This window comes from Pyxicephalus adspersus, chromosome 5, assembly GCF_032062135.1.
Source record: "Pyxicephalus adspersus chromosome 5, UCB_Pads_2.0, whole genome shotgun sequence".
NCBI classification, from domain to species: Eukaryota; Metazoa; Chordata; class Amphibia; order Anura; family Pyxicephalidae; genus Pyxicephalus; species Pyxicephalus adspersus.
This window is the reverse complement of record NC_092862.1, coordinates 44,251,734-44,272,756: the sequence shown is the minus strand read 5'-3', so window position 1 is coordinate 44,272,756 and position 21,023 is coordinate 44,251,734. Positions and strand designations below refer to the sequence as shown.

Below are 21,023 nucleotides of genomic sequence, written 5' to 3'. Positions count from 1 at the left end.
ACATAATCATACGTTATCCCAGCACACACGAGGGAACCGGGGAATGCTGGGTTTTCCTGTAAACTAAAGCTGACACTGCATGCACAGCTCAGCTTTTTTGCCAGAAATCTGGCATGATCCAGCAGGAAGGTCATTCCCCCCCCCCCCCCCCCCTAACTCCAATGAAATTCATTTAGGGGAGGGTTCCCCAAAATTCAGTAATTATTCCAAGCTGTTTATTTTTAAGCCTTTTCATGGTAATATGATTGAGAAACACTGGATTACAGGGATGTTTGTTAATATTTTCCTTTTTATTTCTGACCATATTAATGTGTGTGATTTATGTCTTTCCACAGTCTAATGACCTACTGGTCTCTATAAAGGATGGAACTGTATATGTAGACACAAAAAATGCTAAGCTGCAATCAAAGGGCAAATATGCAGATGGAACAATGCATTATGTATCAGTAATAAAGGAAAATGATGAGTAAGTATAATTACACTAATCAGATTAACTTGTTCCGGCTCTAAGTGCAACTATACAGTGGCTGTATATTGAAGTGGCCTACATTAAATAAAATTATATAAATATACATTATAATTACAATCACAAATAGAAAAAAGTTGAAAGAGACTAATTAACACCTTGGTTAAAAAAGGAAAAAAACTTTACTGCATTGTATATATCAGTCTGTTCAGCTTGAGAATACCATTATAATTAGTGAATAAATTATAATTAGCGGAGGATTAATATTTGTCTGCTGATTGAATTGGGATTTATGCCCTGGAATAGCACTAAATCCCTAGATTCAAGTAGAATATATATAAAGAAGAGAATTTCTCAGGACAAAGATTTTTTCAGGACAAAAGGCTTTTCAGGATTTTGCTTTAATATAGCATCTGTATGAAATTACTTATTTTGTGACTTTTAGAAGAGTTGTCAAAGAGTACAAATGATCTTCACCATCATTTGTAAAGCTAAAATATTTTTCTTTTAAACCCTTTGTAGTGGGTTGTTGTGTAAATGACTTGATTGATTATTTAGTTATACCCCAAGACGAATGGGGTGAGGATTTAGTGAATATTTGCCATATATCCAGGCCGGTGTTTTTGCATAGTATAATGTTTTTTGTTTGTATGATGACTACTGGATGATCTGGGGTCAAAGAGGTTTTTTTATGTAAATGGAACAAAGGGAAATATATCATCTCTACAATACAACTGTATATTTAATGTGAAGCCATATTGATTTAAAATGTGATTAATGGGCAAATGCTAAAATCAAAAACGTCTAAACAAATGTAAATAAATCACAAATTCTTCTTTTTTAGGCTAAGGCTTCTAGTTGATGACAAGGATGAGACAGAGAACACTGATTCCTCTGGAACTTCAAATTTATCACCCACTGACATTTACCTTGGAGGAAATGGATTTCAGGGCTGTGTTACTAATGTTTTTGTTTCCAGGTAATAAATAGCAAATTATATAATACTTTGTACTGCATGCCATTAACCGTGACAAAACCGTGAGCTAAAAATATGTGGCCTATGATTCAAACCACTTTTTTTTACCTAATTTCATGGGCCTTTGGTTAGCAGTCTCAAACTGGTTAGCAGTCTCAAGTCTTAAAGCTGTCTGAGCAACAGTACAGATATCCACTCCCATTATTTGTCATGTTGGTGATTGTCACTTGGAAAAAGAGAAGTAAAATCCACAATTGTCACTGAAACAGTAATATTGGGGATATTTACCTATTAAGGGCAACTGTGTCATGACAACTTCCATTGGTGGAATGATCTCCTACTTTGGGGTGATTTCCACTTTCTTCATGTCATGTTACTTGGAGAGCTAGGCAAACCTTCCCGAACAGACAAACATTCAATTTAGAAAAAAAAAATCCGGAGGTTTTAAACTGTCCATACTTTATCCATAGCACACAAAAGTTCTGGCTGTAGTTTTACTTGATGATGATTTGGGTCAAGAATTACCTTTAGTTATCATTATTAGACTAAAGCTGCCTGTACACTTCAGAGGACTAACAGACATGAGAGTACTATTAAGCTGTCATCAGAACTGCAAATCCTTTATTTTTTATTGATTATTATTATTATTATTAAACAGGATTTATATAGCGCCAACATATTACGCAGCGCTGTACATTAAATAGGGATTGCAAATGACAGACTAATACAGACAGTGATACTAAGACTCCATTATCTTCTATAGCACTGAGCAGAGTATAATACCGGTAATATTGGGTGACAATTCTCTAGTTCTTCATACCTATACAGTAGGAACATCCACTGATACAGGCAATAAATATTAAAGCTTTTGTTTGGAAGCTTTTGTGCACAACTTTCAGAGTTCAGTTCCTCTTTAAGATCCATCAACAAATCTATTATAACTTTAGTATTACTTTTTCAATGCTGTAGTATTTAAACTCAGGAATAATGGTTTCTTGTACTTTTATTTTTTTCAGAGCATCGTTATTCCCCACTGTTCAGGACCTTTCTGTGAACACAGAGAAGAATAAAGTGTCATTAGGTGCATGCAGGCCAGACGAGGCCCCATTGCCTCTCATTTTAAAGGCAATGAAAACGCCTTTAAGTCTCAGTCTTAATGACTTTGGCATGGTAATGTAATTTCTTATGTCATTCAATATTTATAGGATTGTCTATAGTTTCTTGACTACACCTCTAACAAAAGTTTTAACACACTGTACTTTGAATATATACTATAAATATAGTATGTACGGGCAGCACGGTGGCCTTTGCAGCGCTAGGTCCCAGGTTTGATCCCCAGCCAGGACATTATCTGCATGGAGTTTGCAGGTTCTCCCCCTGTCTGCGTGGGTTTCCTCCCACATCCCAAAAACATGCAGTGAGGTTAATTGGCTTCTCCCTAACAATTGACTAACTCCCTTAGACTTAATGACATATGACTATGATAGGGACAATAGATTGTGAGCTCCTTTTGAGGGACAGTTAGTGACACGACTATGGACTATGTACAGCGCTGTGTAATATGATGGCGCTATATAAATACTGTGTAATAATAATAATAATATTATGTATAGAATAATATGTACATACTATGTATAGTTATTTATAGTTCAACGAGGAAATGTTGAATGGTTGAAACAGATTTAGCCTAAAATGATTAAACCTATTAGGACCCATGTAGTAAGTGGAACAGGGTGAAATGTATGTATCACTTTGCAAAGTGAGAATACTCTACTACTTTACTGCCCTTTATGTGCAACCTATATAACTTAAAACATGCTGAGGTTTCATGTAATATCACCATTGTGTATGTATGACAGGTATACTAAATATGTTAGTAAATTTACTTTTTGTCTCCTAAAACAGTATGACACAAATTTAAAAAGCATTCAGAAGACTCTGCAAAGCTGTCCTTTTTATAGAAACTTGACATCATCCCTGGGATCCCTCAGGTTTGGAGATTCTCCAGAAAGTCACTTGGTCTATAATCTAAACAAGCAGATTTTAAAGGAGAGGTAAGAGTGTTACTGAGAACAAGATAAATCTGTCTTTTGTCTTGTAAATATAAGATGCAAAATGTCTTTCTTAAGAGCACAACTACAACAGAAGCTTTTTATTTGATCTTGAAACAACATGATCATGCCTAGCTTCTCACTCATACGTAATATACTCTATGTATTACAGAGGTCCATAAAAGAATCAAAGAACTAACAAAGATTGTCAGTCAAATGTCCAATTGTTCAAATGTTCAATTGTTTGTTCTGTAGTTCTGAAATTCTGACTGTTCCTTATTTCTTCTGTATACAGCAACACAAACTGTTCACGTTTCCTAAAATATAGTTCCCTCACTTGTTTACATGCTGCCTTTGAACTTTGACTCTGAGCCACACTAAACTTACTGGTTCATAACATTCACTTCAGACTTACCTTTTTTGACTACATCTACAATTTCTACTATCTGGCCAATATAGTTTTTTAACTTGCCTACATACTGCCTCTAAATTCCCACTCTGAGCCGCACAGGCCTTGGGCTAGGTACACATGTGCAATAATTGTCGTTAGAAAACGAACAACTAACAACAGATTATTTATATATTTATTTAATAATTTTAAACAGTTGTATAGTGCATGATTCTGTACATGCTGTAACGCTACAATTGTTCAAATATAATCCACCAGTTATGTACATACACTGATTACGTTCATTTAAACGATGCAGGAAGTGACGTGTATGGGAGGAAGTGTACTGCAGAACCATCACAATCACTGAACGACAGTACACACAATAGAAAGTGAACAATTGTTGCCCAAACGGATCCGCAAGGACGGTGTTTCATTTCCTGGGACATTCCTCATTTGTCTGCGTCGTTGTGCACTTTTTTGTTAATGATTATCGAACTATAGGTTGTTAATCATTTGTTTCCAACGACAATTATTGCGCGTGTGTACGTAGCCTTAATTGACTTCATTTTTATTTTGGCCTGATTGCTAATTTATGAACAGCTTAATAATAAAGATAGCAACACATTCATTGCCTTGGCATTAATTTTAAAAAATGATTGTGTGGTTGATCACAACGTTTTGAAAGGGACTCAGTAGTACAGTCAGTTTAGTTTAAAAAGCAACACATTCATAGGGATCCACAGGATTCTTCTTTTATATAAATGCTCCAAAGTGTTTACATAGGGAGAGGCCTCAGGCAACAGCTCAATATACCAGCACAAGACAAACTCAATGAGACAAAGGTCAATGCACTATATCATTGTTATTTATAGAAGGATTGGTTACAGAAGCCACAAATACATATATCTTGGATGGCCTATATTTAAATGTCTAATGAGGGGCCAATTCCATTAAGTGGTACCAGAAGGAAAACCCTAAGACTTTTTTATTGAGGACACAATGGTAATATGACAGAGTAAGGTTAGGTACACACATACAATGGTTCTTATCTGATAATCGACTCAGGGTTGATATCGTCCGAGAATTTTGCGTGTGTACAGTGCTCAACATCTATCGTCCGAACGACCGTCCTAGTGGATCCAGGGATGATGAACGACAAACGATCATAATGGAGGTGAAAAGGGAGAGAGTGAAGCGGCAGCGGGGTGCCGCTCTGTCCTTCTCCTCCTCCCCTCTCCAAAGAGCAGAACGGTGCTGTATGTATGGAGTTTGTTCATGCATCGTGCAGTCAATAGTCGTTGGAAAGGATTGTGAAAGATGCTTTCCAATGACAATTATTGTACGTGTGTACAGAGCCTTACTGCATTTTCTTGGTTTATAGATACCATTGCCGAAAATAATAAATAATAATAAAAATACTAAATGTAAGCAGTGTAACATTTAATAAATTAGTGAAGAAACACTATGCAATAGTCTATGATCCAGTTATTTCCAGTTATTTGCTGCCCACATCTTGACTTTTGTCCTTTTCTGGGACCATCATGTGTCACCAATCCCACTGGATGAGTAATCTGTAGAAATAATACCTGTAGCATTCATTCAGGTATGTTATGACATTAATCATTTGTGTTCATGTCTTGCAGGTCACACTTTTCATTGGAGGTACGCGCTATGAAATCGTCAGGCTTGATATTCCTAATGACTGACAAACAAGCATCCACTTACCTGGCTCTTCATATGTCCAAGGGGCATTTTGTGTTTTCCTTGGGAACAAAAGATAACAAGATAAAAATAAGAAGCCAAGACAAATACAATGATAAGAAGTGGCATACTGTAAGTATCTGAAAATGTTGGTAGGTTTAATAAAAAGCATGAATTTTGTTGTGAAATGTAATTTTCATGGTAAACATATTTGATGTTCTGATTTGCTTGTGACTGTACAATATCATATGGGGTTATTTGTTCCACTGTTCCTGGGGTTTAGCATTACAAATCTTGCGCACTTACATTATCATCTAGTAAAATCTGGCCAGATACAAATGTCTTCTTAAAAAATTAGTGTGTTAGTGGTTGCACTTTGGTCTTGTGAACCCTGTCCATAGGATTGGTCAATAGGACTCAAGGCTGTTTACAATGGGGGATGTAGATGATATGTTTACACATTCAAAGGAACTAGTTATTATTAAGCTCATTGACTACCCATTTGCAGCTTTTGCTGATTTGGCATCTTTATTTTTTTAGTGCACACAAACTAAAGGCACTGGTCCTGATTTTTCTAAATCCCTCCAAGGCTGGAAATAATACACTTTCATCAGTGAACCTGGGTGATCCAGCAAACCTGGAATTGATTTCTTTAAGTAATTTGCTAGCAAAGGTTTTGAATCCTAGACCAGATCCATTTCAGGCTTGCTGGATCACCCAGCTTCACTGATGAAAGTGTATTCTTTCCAGCCTTGGAGAACTTTAATAAAACATGCCCAATGAAAGAAAAATAATATGTTCTTTCCTGTTGTATTTGATTTCAAATAGAATTATTTTTTCTCTAAATATAGCCATTTTGTGCAATAGTGCAATATGTATTTTAGTAGATGAGCAATTATAGCAATGATTTAACAAATGTCTAGTTGTTTTAGATAGCATAACTGTTCTTGTACAATTTGAACATTTGTTAAATATTGTTGAATATTGGCATTCATGTTTTTAATATTATTTTTTTTAAAAACATATTATTATATTGAAATATATCATTAAATATTACAAATAAGTATTTTTTTCTAACCTTATTTCTCATGAATGTTTTAAGGTTGTGTTTAGCTGGGACGGTCTAAATGGACGACTTGTCATTGATGGGCTGAAAGCTCGAAAAGGAAGTATGAACAAGCAGTTAAGTCTGGAAGATATGACATTACTCTACCTTGGTGGTCTTCCATCTCTTAAAATACAGGTAATAAATATTTCTGTACTTTAGTAATAAATAGTAAAATAATAATATTTTGATGTATAAATGATAGTTAATTGTATGTAAACCCTTACTACAGAAATATCCTTAACAGTTCTGGTTTTCATTAGATGCACACACACAGCTTTATGAGCTTGAAAATACTGGTGGATTATGTGTGATATAAAATGGATTGATTAAAATGGATTGATTAACCTCCCTGGTGGTATTTCCGAGTGTGGCTCCGGGTTAATTTTCAGTACCAAAAGCGGTAACCCCGATGCCCAACATCTGCTTTCCCTGGTGATGCTGGCCGGGCATTCCCAAGCTACACAGATGCCATGCAGCATCTGCGCCCCGGCATGTGAACATTGAAGACGGAAGGCCAGGGGTCGCAGATGCCACCTAGGTGCAAACGTGCAGCTGGAGGGCTGGACCGTGCAGCTGGGAGGCGAGAAATTTAAAATAAGTATTTTTAAATGTACTGTTTTGACATTTAAAAATACTTATTAGTCAGACCGCCAGGGAGGTTAATAGCTCCTGGAATTAATATGGTCCCGCAGTTTAAAACATGGAATGGGAGGACAGCTATTAAACATGTTTCCTAATCATCTTCATTTATTTTAGGGTATGCCCAAAAAAGCTTTTACTGGTTGCCTGAAAAATACAAAGATAAATGATGTTCCTTTAGGAAAACCATCACACACGGTTGGTGTCATCCCATGTTATGAAGGCTCTTTTGAACCAGGAATGTATTTTGCTCCAGAGGCAGGATACATAGTTGCAGGTGGGTACATTTTCTCATTAACAATATCAGCTATTTGCACTAGCTGAGCTATCCACAGTAAACCAAACATTTTTCTTATAGATGATGCATTTGACATGGGACTTGAATTTGAAATAAGTTTTGAAATTCGACCACAAGACATTTCTACTGTATTATTACATCTGGGAGACAAAACAGACAACAGAATGAGCCTTTACATGGACAGCGGGAAGGTAAGAAGGGAATTGTGCAAATCTAATTACTAGTGCTGTCTCAGATGGGCCATAGTTAGATGAATTTCTATCTATGAACAGTGAGGGAAAGACAGTCACAGATGTTCTAACAGCGCAGCCCATCCTGGAATGTGTCCCCAATGAAGGAGAGGCATGTGCACTGCCTAGTGCCTCCTTCCCTCTTTTCAGTGAGAAGTCCTTGGAAATCTCCTTAGAACTCCGATGATCTCAAAATATTTCCTTATTGCCTGCTGGATTAACCTTTTTTGCATCAAGGCAAAAAATATCTCATACATGAAAAAGGTGAAATTGTATTCACACTGCAGGACTTCGCTATCCCAAAGCCAATAACTAGCGAATTTTGATACTGTAAATTGAAAACAAACAAACTGCTACTAAAGAAGCAAAATGTTTATGTCCAACTAATTCCCTTATGTTTTTTTAGGTAACCTTGTCTGTGAATAATGTTGGTGGTACTTTTAAAGCTTCGGTTACTCCTCCAGATGTGCTGTGTAATGGAAAATGGCATACTATCACAGGTGAGAACATAATTCCAGCTACCAGTATTTGATAAAAAAGCCAGACACTAAAAACCAAAGAAGACAGCTGTATGTATTTATTGCTTGATATGGTTAATTATTCAAAAATGGATAATTCTGTTTTACTACTCAGTGCAAAGTGCGTTAGCGGTATGATAATACTAATTCATTATCCACTAAATAGGCAGATGAGATTCTGCAAAGCTGCAACAGTGAATACTGATGTGACCATCCTGCCATGCATGTGTGAATCACAAGATTTGCTTAACATACATTTTTTGAGTACAAGTACAACAGTTTCCGTGTATGTCAAATTTATAGCATTTTTAGTATTTTTGGATAAACATGTTAGAGGCCAGTGAAGGCATGTTTCCTAAGCTATGAATGAATTAATGAAGGGGGAGACCTTCTGTGAATTTGTTATTGTTCTTTGTGTCACCAATATAGAGATCCATCACCATATTTGTACTGGTGACCATTGTTACTGAGACAAAGGGCCTGATTTATTAAAGCTCTCCTAGTCTGGAGGCGATACACTTTCATCAGTATAGCTGAGTAATCCAACAAACCTGGTTTAATGGATCACCCAACTTCACTGATGAAAGTGTTTCCTCTCCAGCCCTTGGGAGCTTTAATAAATCAGGCAAAAAAGTGAGGAAAAATCCCCAATCTTAGCATTGTTCTTAAAACAAGAGGTATAATCAAATCTTCAGACAGGGATACATGATGTTTTGGTGTTAACCAATATGTGATTTCTCTCACTTTGTCAAGAAATCACTGCAGTAGGAGAAAGCAAAACCCCCCAAAAAATCTAAACCACGTGTTAACCAACCTGTCTTGCTTTAAAGCTTAGGGCTCCTGAGATAAGTACTACGACAGGGTTCTCTAATAGGCTATCCACCATGATTTTCGCACAGAAACCATACCATAAAAGGGATTTTTTTTCATGGGGTTTAAAATAAGGTATTTCAATAGAAACAATTTATTTAAGTTTTATTTAGGTATTTATTTCGAAAAATCATTAGTATGTTAATGGGAAGGCAATTAATTACCAGGGAAGGTAACGTATATGAAGATTATATTGACAAGCACATTTTTCTGACTTTAATCTAATATTGACTAATAACATTGCATTTTTTGCCAGCATCGATATTAAACACTAAAAGTATAGGCATAAGAACTGATATAAAATATTTAGAACAGCCTCCATAAGCCATGAAAGCCAGACAGTTACTACCAGTTATCATTGTTCTAGATTTTTCTGCCTATTTAGTTCTGCAGAATAAATTTCAGCCAGCATAGAAACGCATTCAAAAGCTGTAAAAACCCTCAGACATTAGGATTTTATAGCACACATTGTTGTATTTTCCAGTGCTTAAGTTATCTTTCATTTTACACATTTGGTTTATACTGAGTGGCGCATTAAGTCATTATGAGTTGAAGTAAGTAACCATTAATTTTCTCTTTATTTTTCAGTGAGTCAAAAGAAAAATGCTGTTCATCTCTATGTAGACAATGAATCTAAGCAGACGACCGGGACCAATTCTGCACTGCAATCAAATACCAAGGCTCCATTGTACATTGGAGGAGTCCCAGGTAATGCAAATCAACCTGTTCCAAAAAATAGAATACCCTGCTCCTACCCTTGTGCAGGATTATAGAGATTATAGAGGGCAAAATTAAAGCCAAAAATGATACTGGGGAGGTAAAAGCCACAAGCTGCTTCAACGGTTCTGGGCATATTTCTGCTGTAATTGCATGGTGGATGGTAATGATCATTTAATCATCATGATCACGTCATAAAGCTGTAGCCATTATGAGCTTGTAGTATTACAAATGTTTCATTACATACAAATGAACATGAAAATACCCCTATAAATAGTTAACAACAAATTTTTTGAAATACTCGTAATCTAAGTTTTTGTGGAAACTGAATACGTTTGAACCTTTCAAATACTATATAGCCCTATTTTGGTTTATCTTAACCTATGTGACCCATACTAGCCAATTAGAATCGTATATTTTGTAGTCTGATGTAAAAGTGAGTTCTGGATTGTAGAAATCACAAAGAGTACAAGAGTACAAAGGCCAGCTCATACACCGGGAGACAGAAACTTCCTGTCAAATATAATGGCAATCCATTTCTATGAAAACTAACTTGGAAACAAGAACCCTTTTTTTAATAGGATTGATAGTATTCAACAATTTTTTCTTTCTTTTCCACGTTTGAATACCAGTCTGTAAAGTGAAATGAAAAGTGCATATGAGGCAGAATCTATGTTGCTAATACTTAACAGGGTATTCCTGTTCTGTTTTTACAGAAGTAATATTGTAATGTAACATAGTTTTAAAATCTAAAATCAGTCATGTATTTTGCAATAACAAGCAGTAGGTTTTTATGTCTGCTCTATGACCCCTTTCAGACAAGTGAAATAAAACCATGCAGTCAACCACTCCCAGGAGCATAGCTAACTGCTTCTATGTACCCAAGAGCAACACACCACACTACAGGTCAATGTGTTTCCGCATGTTCCACTTGCATTCTTGTCGGTGGTGCAGTTCTTTCACCAAAAAAGGAAAAACATCTGCATCCTTAGAATGTCACTTCCAGGAATGGTGCAATAACCACATTGAATTGCAAATGCAACCATGTGCAAAGGCATACGCAAAATGGTCCTTACCCCTTCCATTTGGTTAAATAGGAACAGTTGACCGCATGCTTGAAGCCCTGTGGCTTTGCTGTGGCTTAATGCATTCAAGAGATTAGTCTAACTCAGCATCTGAGCATACATTCTTTAAAAAAAATGCTCATGTTTATAACCTAATAAGTGTAATTAGTGCTGTATTGTATGCTCTTAGTCTACATACTTGACCATCACCTTTGTACTTGCCTGGCCTCATTTCATATCATTCTCACAAATCATTTTGTCTGTCTACAGATGCATTGGAAATGCCATGGCTTCCTGTTAAAAGATCTTTTGCTGGCTGTATGAAGAACCTGAAAATCAATAAAAAAGATATTAACCTCAGTAAAATCCCAAAACTTCATGGTGCCATCAGCCTAAACCGATGTCCCGCAGTGTAACTGCTAAATCACGTATCACTCTCCAGGGAACTTTCATCGATATGGATCTATTGAGAACTGCTGCACAGACTTTTTCCCATATTAAGGACTTGTTCTGAGCATGGATAATGAACATTAAGGACTCTTTACACTTCATTTGCAGTTTGTTAAAATTTAAAGCCAATATGAACTGCAACTACCTCAATTAGAAGCGCTGTTATTTGCAAATGGAATGGATCCTTGTGGGAGAACATGCTGTTTGGCTGTGATAGATTATACAATCTTGGAACTAATCAAAATAAACTCAAAATGGAGACAATGCAGACTGTTTTTCTTTTATCTACTGTATTATCAAAAACTGGGATAAAACAAAATAAAGATTTTATAGTTACAGCATATTTATTAAAGCTGCCCAGTCCTACAACGCTGCTCCTAAACTTCAATTTAAATACATTTAGTTTCTTTCTCCTACTATATATATGGTTTTACATGTTAATATTTTCCAAAATTACCATAAACTGATACACTGATTTGATAAGTTTTCCAATTAATAAAAATTTTAAACTGATATGTGCTAATTGTATATATTTTGTTATAACAGCATTTATAATTTAAATGTTTGCCAGCTGGCTTGGTTATGTACTGAGGTTAGGTACTGTACTTGGTCATTTACTTTTTGAAAGCTGAACAAACTTAGAAAATAACCCTTCCTTTTAGGTCAAAGCAAAACTGATACCAAAAGATTTAACCAAATATCCTGAAAAACACTTCAAAGGTCATAATATACATATAAGAGAATATAATATCAGAAAAAAGAAATAAAAGACAGAGTAACCAGTAAGTGTAGCTCATAGTATTCTTTGTCATGGCTGGACTGCCTGCTGGACTGATCCTTGTACAATGTTTGGGGGAAATGCTATGAAGACCAAATGATGCTTTGTTGCAGTTGTTCTTAATGGTGCCCATGTTTATTACCAGTGTATCAGTGTGTCTTAACCAGGGTTCCTCCAGAAGTTTTTGCTGGTTCCTTGAGCAATGAGCAGTTTGTGACTCTCAGGTGACTGCTCTTTTTGGCTATCTGTAAGGGTGGCAGCCTTCCCAATTGCCAGCAGTGTAAGGCTACGTACACAAGTCAGATGATTCTCAGCCAACACAAGTTGTCGGGCGAGAATCTGACATGTGTACAGAGGTTGTCCATCCTGGTGGATCCATGATTGACAGAAGATGAACAACACCAATGGAAGTGAAAAGAGGAGAGCACAGCGGGGTGCCGCTCACTCGTTCTCCCTGCCCCTGTTTCTAGAACAGAACTTCAGTAATTTACCTTTCAGTCAGTTGTCATTAGAAACAATCCTGAAAGTTTGTTTTTAATGACAGATATTGAGTGTGTGTACATGGCTTAAGAGGCATTCTTTCTTTTTTGAACAACTGAACAAATTTTTATTGAGTTTTTCCAAATAATAAAAAAAGTAACAACAGCAACAAGTATAAGAAGGTAGCCAAGAAAAACAAAGTAATAATTTACTAAATAACCAGGAATATAAAAAATATATGACTCTTGAAAAAATTACAGTGTATCACAGGTTTCAGTAGAAAGCAGTATAACACAATATAATCCTTCTGGTTAAGAGGTAGCAATAAAACAGAGATGTTCTTTCAATAAGCTTACTATATAAACAGCAGTAAATATATCTAGCGATTCAGTTCTCTAAACATGACATTTCTAGGTGAAACGAAAGGAAGTAAAAGGAATAGAAGAAAAAGGTAGGGGGAGAGGGAGAGGGTACAAGGAGAATGTAGGGTGCAAATCAAATATATGGTCATTAATTGGTAATAGGAGGAGATACATTGCCATGTCTTAACTGAAGATTATAAACATGGAACCTATTAGTGGCAGACAAAAGATATGAGTCCCAAGGGCCCACATTTCCTGTGAATTTTTCATATGTATCATATATTCTGGCTGTAAAATGTTCCATAACTGAACTTCTTTTATCCTAGCATATAAGTCCATGATGCCCAGGGGCAAAGTGGATTTCCAGTATCTAGCGAGTGTTGACCTAGATGCATTTTTTTTACTGACCACCACATTAATGTACTGTGGGTTGTGGTTTTAATAGTTTTAGCAGGGGTTCCATGAAGACCTGAAAGGTATTTCAAGGAGGTTCCCCCACATTTAAAAGGTGAGAAACACTGATCTATATACATTATGAGTGCCAGTGAGCATTGCTTTTGCTAGGTCAAAAGATGCCATCTTTACTTTACATACTTTGCGCTGAATTAGGGGTTCGCACATCATGCTTGGTTCTCCTTGTCCATTGAAAGCTGAAGACAAAAATAAATTAAAAAGCCTTGCACCTCCATGGCACCCCAGGCATTTAGTACGACTTCACTATTATAGGCAATGCTTTTCCCATAATCCATGTGATGCTGATGTATTTACTCCTTTGGGTAACTGATGTATGCAAAAAGATAGACTGAATCTTCTATTGATCAAGAACATGCTTCATCAGTTGTTTTTTGTTTATGATCACACACATCTTACCTCATAGTAAACAATACCAAAGTTTGCTTGTAAATACATCTGCAATAATGAAGCAGAGAAGACAGCACCGTGAGTCTAATGGTTTAAGCAAAAAAAAAAAAATCATTTAGTTTTAATGATAAATGTACACTGATTATTATCCTGTACAGCTACCACCTCTTACAGTTTCATTATTTTAATAATGAGTGATGTTAACAAGTCTTTGCACCTTGAATTTCTTATATATCAATTTTCTTGTAAGAAGGCATGATCAATGCTCTAAAATCTCTATTTCTGAAAATAGCAACAGCTAAGCAAGTCAAAATGTCAGCAGAGAGCTTGTCATGAATTGTTACCAGCCCCAGAGGCAAGGATTAAAGTGGACCTTTCATTAACATCCACATTTTACAACCAATGTCAGAAATACAAAAATACATTATTATTTTGAGTAGAAAAAAAAATTTTTTTCTTTTTATAAATAAAAAAAAATACTTGTTCTGATGACCTAAAACTGAGAAAGCCTGATCTCATTGTTTCATTCTACAATCAACGTTATGTTTCACATAAAGACTGTATTTTCTTTTCAGTAAGACAGATCCTGTCTGGCAGATTCTCATTTAAATAAGAGATTGGGCCATATACAATCAGAATGCAAGATCTTTATATGTAGGAGGCAAATATGGGCTCATTTTTTATTGCAAAACATGTATAGAAATCTAGTCTTTTAAATGCTAAAAACACTCATTGATTTCTAAAAACAATGGGGTTATATTGGCCTACGGCCCCACCAGGTTTTGTTTCCACGCTCATCTGTCCAACCATCAGAAACAATAGAAGAACCCTGTGTAAACTCACAGTTGGGGGCTGCATTTTACACATGGCTATGTATTACTTGTGTGTCATACAGATAGAGTCACTTTTCTCCTGGAGGAAGGAAAGGTAAGTATATGTTGCTATTTTGGCAAGGGCATTCAGCCACATACAACATATAAAACGGTATCATTTTGGTTTCAAACACATTTTAATTGCATAATCATTATACATCTTTGCAGTACTTTTTTGTGGAATGCTATGACAGTATCTTGATCATTTCTGTGCTTTGGGTAATACTACAGATTTTTTCACAACTTAATTTTAATTCAATGGGTCTATGTCTTGATAGACACAAATGTCATCCAGAAAGCAAAGCAGCATTGTCAACACCATGCGGTGAAGAAACTGGTTTACTGCAAACAATAAAGGCAGATTGTGAAAAGAAATGAACAGTTTAATGCCCAAACCACTTTTTTCCTTTTTAATATTTCTTCCTCATACCTTAATGGCAGCCTTATACCGAAATGCTTAACCTCAGTTACAGAGAGTTCTTCTTTGTGTGGCCCCTTAATTTGTCCTTTAAGATGGGTCACTGTATTTAAGTCTCAGGCACAGAAAGCTAATTGAGTTAAATCTTAGTAATGCCTAAGGCTCCCTAAATCTCCCTGAACTACATGTGTTTTATGTAACCAATATAATCAGAGACTTTTCAGTTTGCTCTAGCAATATTATTGCATTTTCATTTATTAGGATTTTTGTATCTAGGCCATCTTCCATCTGTAGGCATACTCAGGGAGCAATTCTGTAATGTGTAATTTGCTATTACATTTGTTCAGTTCCCAGCTTTCTATTCCAGTTTAGAGATAAAATGATTTAATAATTATTGATATCAATGTATTCTCTTGCATTGGATGTGTATTGGATTTCATTATGTTCTAATTAGTACACAAGGTGTTAAATGTACATAACTATAGATTGGAAGAAATGTTTTGTTTGTTCTACTGTATTATAATGCATGATTAAAATGTTTATCAAGAGCATGACTACCAATATAGAAACATAATGCAAGATCTTTGATAAAGACAAAAACATTTGAAAAGTTCTGTAACATGAACAACCACTTACTCTTTGACTTTCTCTCATTGAATCTGTTTGTTCTTTTTGTAAAAAAAATAATACAATTTTAAATGTGTAATGAATAAAATTTAGAGAAATTTAGATTCATGTAAATGTTGGTAAGATTGGCAGTTCCATCTGCAGTTAGCTTTGTTATTCCGTCCCCCTTTACATTAATATAAAACATTATTTATATAGCACCAACATATTATGCAGCGCTGTAAATTAACAAGGGGTAGCAAATGACAGAAATAAAACAAACAATGATACAGGAGGAGAAAAGGACCCTGTCCTGAAGAGCTTACAATCTATAAGGTGGGAGATCTAGCACAAAAGAGGAGGGGAAATTTGGGATGGTGGGTGAAGGTTGGAGACACAGAATAGGACAGGTGGATAATTTTTGAAAAGATGGTTCTAATGGCTAAATGAGCAGAAAGTAGGATCAAGCCAAATAGGATGAGGAAGAAAGTTCCAGAGAATTGGGGCAGCCCTGGAAAAGTCTTGGAGTCATGCATGTGACAGGAAGTCATTATTAGGTCATTGGAGGTGAGAAGACAGGAGATGGGGGTGTATTCTTCTAGGTTAGAAAGGTAATTGGGACAAGAGCTGTGAAGGGATTTGAAGGCCAAGCACAGGAGCTTGAATTTGATTCTAAGGTGAAATGGAAGCCAATTAGGAGAACTGCAAAGAGATGCAGCAGAAGAGGAGCGGTGGGAAGGATGGATGAGTCTGGCTGCAGCATTCATAATAGATTGTAGAGGAGAGTGGATGATGTTACAGTAGTCCAGACGAGAGATGATAGAGTGTATACAAGGGGTTTGGTGGTCTCCGGGGACAGGTAAGGGCAGATTTTGGAGATGCTGCACAGATGAAAGTGACAGGACCTGGAAATGTTCTGAATATGGGGGGTAAATTAGAGGGCAGAATCTAAGGTGATGCTAAGACAATGTGCCTGAGGGGAGGGCCAAATAAAGAGTTATTAACAGTTAGGACCTGGAAATGTTCTGAATATGGGGGGTAAATTAGAGGGCAGAATCTAAGGTGATGCTAAGACAATGTGCCTGAGGGGAGGGCCAAATAAAGAGTTATTAACAGTTAGGAATATGTCGGGGAGATTTGGAAGTTGGCTGGCAAGTAGCATGAAACCTTATCCAGGACTGAGGGGGACAGGTCAAGGGTGGGCAGATAGCGTCATATACATAGACATGGTACTGTAAACCAAAGGGGAATATGATACTACTGAGTGAGGACTGACCCTTGGGGAACACCAACAGGGAAAAGAGGAGGAACTACTATCGAAAGAAACTTAAAAAGGAGCGGTCATACAGGTAGGAAGCAAATGAGGAGAGAGCAGTGTCACTGATACCAGTGGAGTTCATGATTTGTATTAGAAGGGGGTGATCAACAGTGTCAAAAACTTGAAAGATCTAGGAGGAAGGAAGGAAATTGTGCATTGTGACTTAGCTCTGAGGAGGTCATTTTAGTAAGGGCTGTTTCAGTGGAATGGGCAGCTCAAAATACAGTTTGAAGGGGCTCAAGTAGTGCATTGGCGTTCAGATTGCCAGTGTGTCATTTATAGACAAGGTAATCAAGAAGTTTGAAATATATGGAAGAAGGGAGTTAGGTCAGCACTACTAGGATGGTATTCTCCACTAGGAAGTAGGGAGGAGTTTATTGAGGGTTTCTTTAGGATAAAGAGAAAAACAGTATGTTTGAAGGTTCGGGGAAAGAAACCAGTAAAAAGAGAGAAGTTGAATAGTTCAATTACTGTAAGGCCAGGGTGGTCACAGACCGATAATGCTATCCTTTACTTGATAGCATTAGCAGGTTGGGACCTCTACTTCAGTAGCAGCTTATATTGGTTAGGCCAAAATGCAGCCTAGACTGCTGATTGGATAAAGAAGGAATCACACAATGGAGCAGATATCTCTCTGATTAGTGTGTTCTTTCTGACATTGGCAGAATATGGGTACTGCTACAGAGCCGGGTTTGCTCTTTCTTCCAAGATTAGTACTGATATAGAGGGTTACAGGATTATAGAATATCATTTTATAGATAACAATATGCATATTTAGGGCTACAGACATTTAGGGCTACAGTCTCTGGTACACCAGACTCTGTTACCTCCCACTACCGTGTCCCCACCCGATGTATTTTTAGATCATCAAATTTGACTACCCCAATTTTATTGAGGCACAGTAATTCCTGCCCGATTCTCCCCCTCTCACGGTTCTATCTTCTCCCACCTGACAATAATCTGATCTGTTGACAATATTACAGGGAGGGGACAAGGCTCTTCCGGGCTACTTTGACATTTATCCATGTAGAGGAGGATAAAACGGCCCAGCCTGAATAGTCAGGACTGTGGACCCATTTTGGTTGTTATCTTAGTAACTACTCTTCCTCTCACGGATGGCTGTTTTTTAGGAGTCTTGTGGCCAGGTCAAGCACCTGGAAATGGCTTCTTACCAACTATTTGTATACGCGGAATACCTCTGCTTTCTAGTGATGCTTTGTTGACCTTTTCTTGTTGGACACGACACAGTATACCATTTTGTACAATTTTATACTCTGTTTCTTGCACTGGTATATATTTTTTTATATTTTGTACGCTTTTATACTTTGTTTTGTCAATTTTCCAATGTCTTGGATATGTCCCCCCCCCCCCTTTTTCCCCCCTCCCCCCCCCCCCCCCCTTTTCTACCCCTTCCCCCCTCCCCGATTGTTGTAAAACCTTTAAAAATAAAAAATGTTATAAAAAAAAGACATTTAGGGCTCTATTTATAAAACAGGGAATCAGACATTCCCTCATGAAAATCTTCCAGGTCTATGTTTGAGGGAATGTCAGATTCTGTTTTTTATAAATAGAGCCCCTAATGTTTTTTTCCCTAATTACAATTGTTGTATTTCTGCTTCCAAAATTTCCCTTGAGTTCATCTTAAAAATGTAAATGTACTTTTTAAAAATTAAACAAAATTATACCAAATAAATATTGTATCTTTACTAATTTTAATTTTTTTTTTAACTGCTGTCAACATCAGCTTTACTGTTCTCTTCATTTTAACAAACTTACTTCTTTATGTCCAGTAAGACAGTGATCCCCAACCTTTTGGAGCTTGCAGACCACTAATTTCATGGACTCCAGGCCACGCATGTGCGGGGAGCCATGTGTCACTCAAAGGGGATAAAACTTTCCCCAGAGTGACGTCATGATGGCGGAACCTGCCAACTCTCCCATCGCAGGTTTGAGCCCGTGTCTCTGGACACAACCTGCCCACCGACCTGAGCCTACGAGGCATACAGGAGACGTGGTGGGGGCCACGGACCGGGGGTTGGGGACCCCAGCAGTAAGTAGAGCTTACTCCAGACCCTTAACATTATTGTTTAGTAGGAGAAAGAATACAATGTTGGTTAGTGGGAGAAGGACTGCCCACTTGCATTGGTGGTTATTGGTAAGAATACCCCCCTAAAGATAGCTATATAGATAATTGGATATAGATAAATAGTAGGTATTATTCAAAAAGACAACGAGAGACAGCCCTGGGGCTACTATGCTGGCTATTGTGGATAATGTGAAACTATTCAAGAGTGGGAGGTCAATTTATTAAAGTTTTCAGGAGACCCTTGCATTCTCTGAAACAACCTTGTTTAAGAAAATTTGCTAAGGTTTTACCTCTATAGTGCAGAAGGAGGGTTTATATCACACAAATGGATGAAGAAAGTATGCTGAACATGTGAACACTATTGAAATCAATAAACGCATTTACCTGCGTTTTTCTGCGTTTTATCAGCGTTTTCATGCATTTTCATTTTTTAAACATTGCAGGGAGCATTATAGAAAACATTTTTTCAAGCAAACATCCTGGTGTAGATTAGCCTATTAGAATGCATGGGGATTTCAAACATGGGCTTTTAAAGCCTCAGGTTAAACTCTGGGGAAAACCTTTCTGTAGACTAAAGCTGCGTACACACTTCCAATTTTTATCGTTGGAAATGAACGACGAACGACCGATTGGCCAAAAATCGTTCGTAAAAAAAGTAACCAACGACGCCGACGAATGAGGATAGTCGTTGGAAATGAACGACTGGACCAGCGGATCGGATTGGACGACGGTCGTTGACCATCTATCGTGTGTACGGTTGTTCAGTGATCGTGCATGTTCTGAGCATGCGCGCTGAACGAACGTTCGCTCACTTCCTGTGGTGCACGTCACTTCCTGTATCGTTCAAACGATCGCATCTATCGTGTGTACAATATCTTTGAACGATCATGTCGTTATCTGTAGGTACAGGATCGGTGCCATACGATCGTTCGCAGATATTGTGCAGGATCGTTCGTCGTTCGTTTACCAACGATAAAAATTGGAAGTGTGTACGCAGCTTAAGCCTAACTAAGCTGCTGTTCCTTTCTGTTAGCATTTTCACAAAGCCATCCTTTGAATAAACCACTATCTAGTTTAACAATATAAGAATGAACATAAATCCTTCCAATTGCCACATATTTACATTCAGCTTTAATAAAGAATATTGCTCCCACAACATTCTTCAAAAAAAAAACTCTGACCAAACACCAGGTAAAGGAGGCCATATGTGCTGTTTTGTTAATCTATTTAAGCAAAATCTTCCCCATACTCTAAACATGCTTTTATTATTGCTTACTTTTTCATTGGAGACATTTCCATCACTTTCTGTCCCAATGACTGCACAGAAAAAGGAAAACAGACAGGGGTAAAGATCTGTTCTCAATTATCCTCATTCAACCAAAAACAAAGTATGTTTTTTCCTACATTTGTATTTTAAAGAGATTACAGTATTAGAATAAGAAAATATTACAGTAGATAGAAAATCTTGCTGCCTGACCTGATATATTGGAGTAACAATGATTTATTGAATGGTAAAACATTCAGAAAAACAGGCCATTGCTTTCATTCAAATCACTCTACAGCATGCTGACAAAAGACAGGTTTTTCTACATAAGACTTTGGTAAACAATCTGTAAGACTTTATACACTTTTTGTTTTTATGTACATGAAATGTTTTTAACTTAAACTGAAAGTAGAACTGGGCATTGGTGTCTTTTTTTGCAAGTAGCAATATTTTTCATAAAACCAATAAGGATATGCAAACCACAGCTAAGGTTTCCATT

General features: G+C 36.8%; 1 protein-coding gene across 1 annotated transcript in view; it reads left to right on the top strand.

The window, feature by feature from the left end:
* The window catches only part of LAMA3 (laminin subunit alpha 3), a 119,276-nt gene extending 107,284 nt beyond the window's left edge, over nt 1–11,992 (top strand). The window contains exons 67-77 of the mRNA XM_072411311.1: nt 336–466; nt 1,311–1,445; nt 2,459–2,612; nt 3,348–3,496; nt 5,528–5,717; nt 6,688–6,828; nt 7,450–7,609; nt 7,691–7,821; nt 8,267–8,360; nt 9,837–9,956; nt 11,300–11,992. Coding sequence (XP_072267412.1) covers nt 336–466; nt 1,311–1,445; nt 2,459–2,612; nt 3,348–3,496; nt 5,528–5,717; nt 6,688–6,828; nt 7,450–7,609; nt 7,691–7,821; nt 8,267–8,360; nt 9,837–9,956; nt 11,300–11,445 — 1,551 coding nt within the window. The 3' untranslated portion in view covers nt 11,446–11,992. The remainder of the gene's footprint in view (nt 1–335; nt 467–1,310; nt 1,446–2,458; nt 2,613–3,347; nt 3,497–5,527; nt 5,718–6,687; nt 6,829–7,449; nt 7,610–7,690; nt 7,822–8,266; nt 8,361–9,836; nt 9,957–11,299) is intronic.
* Nucleotides 11,993–21,023: the final 9,031 nt, after the last annotated feature.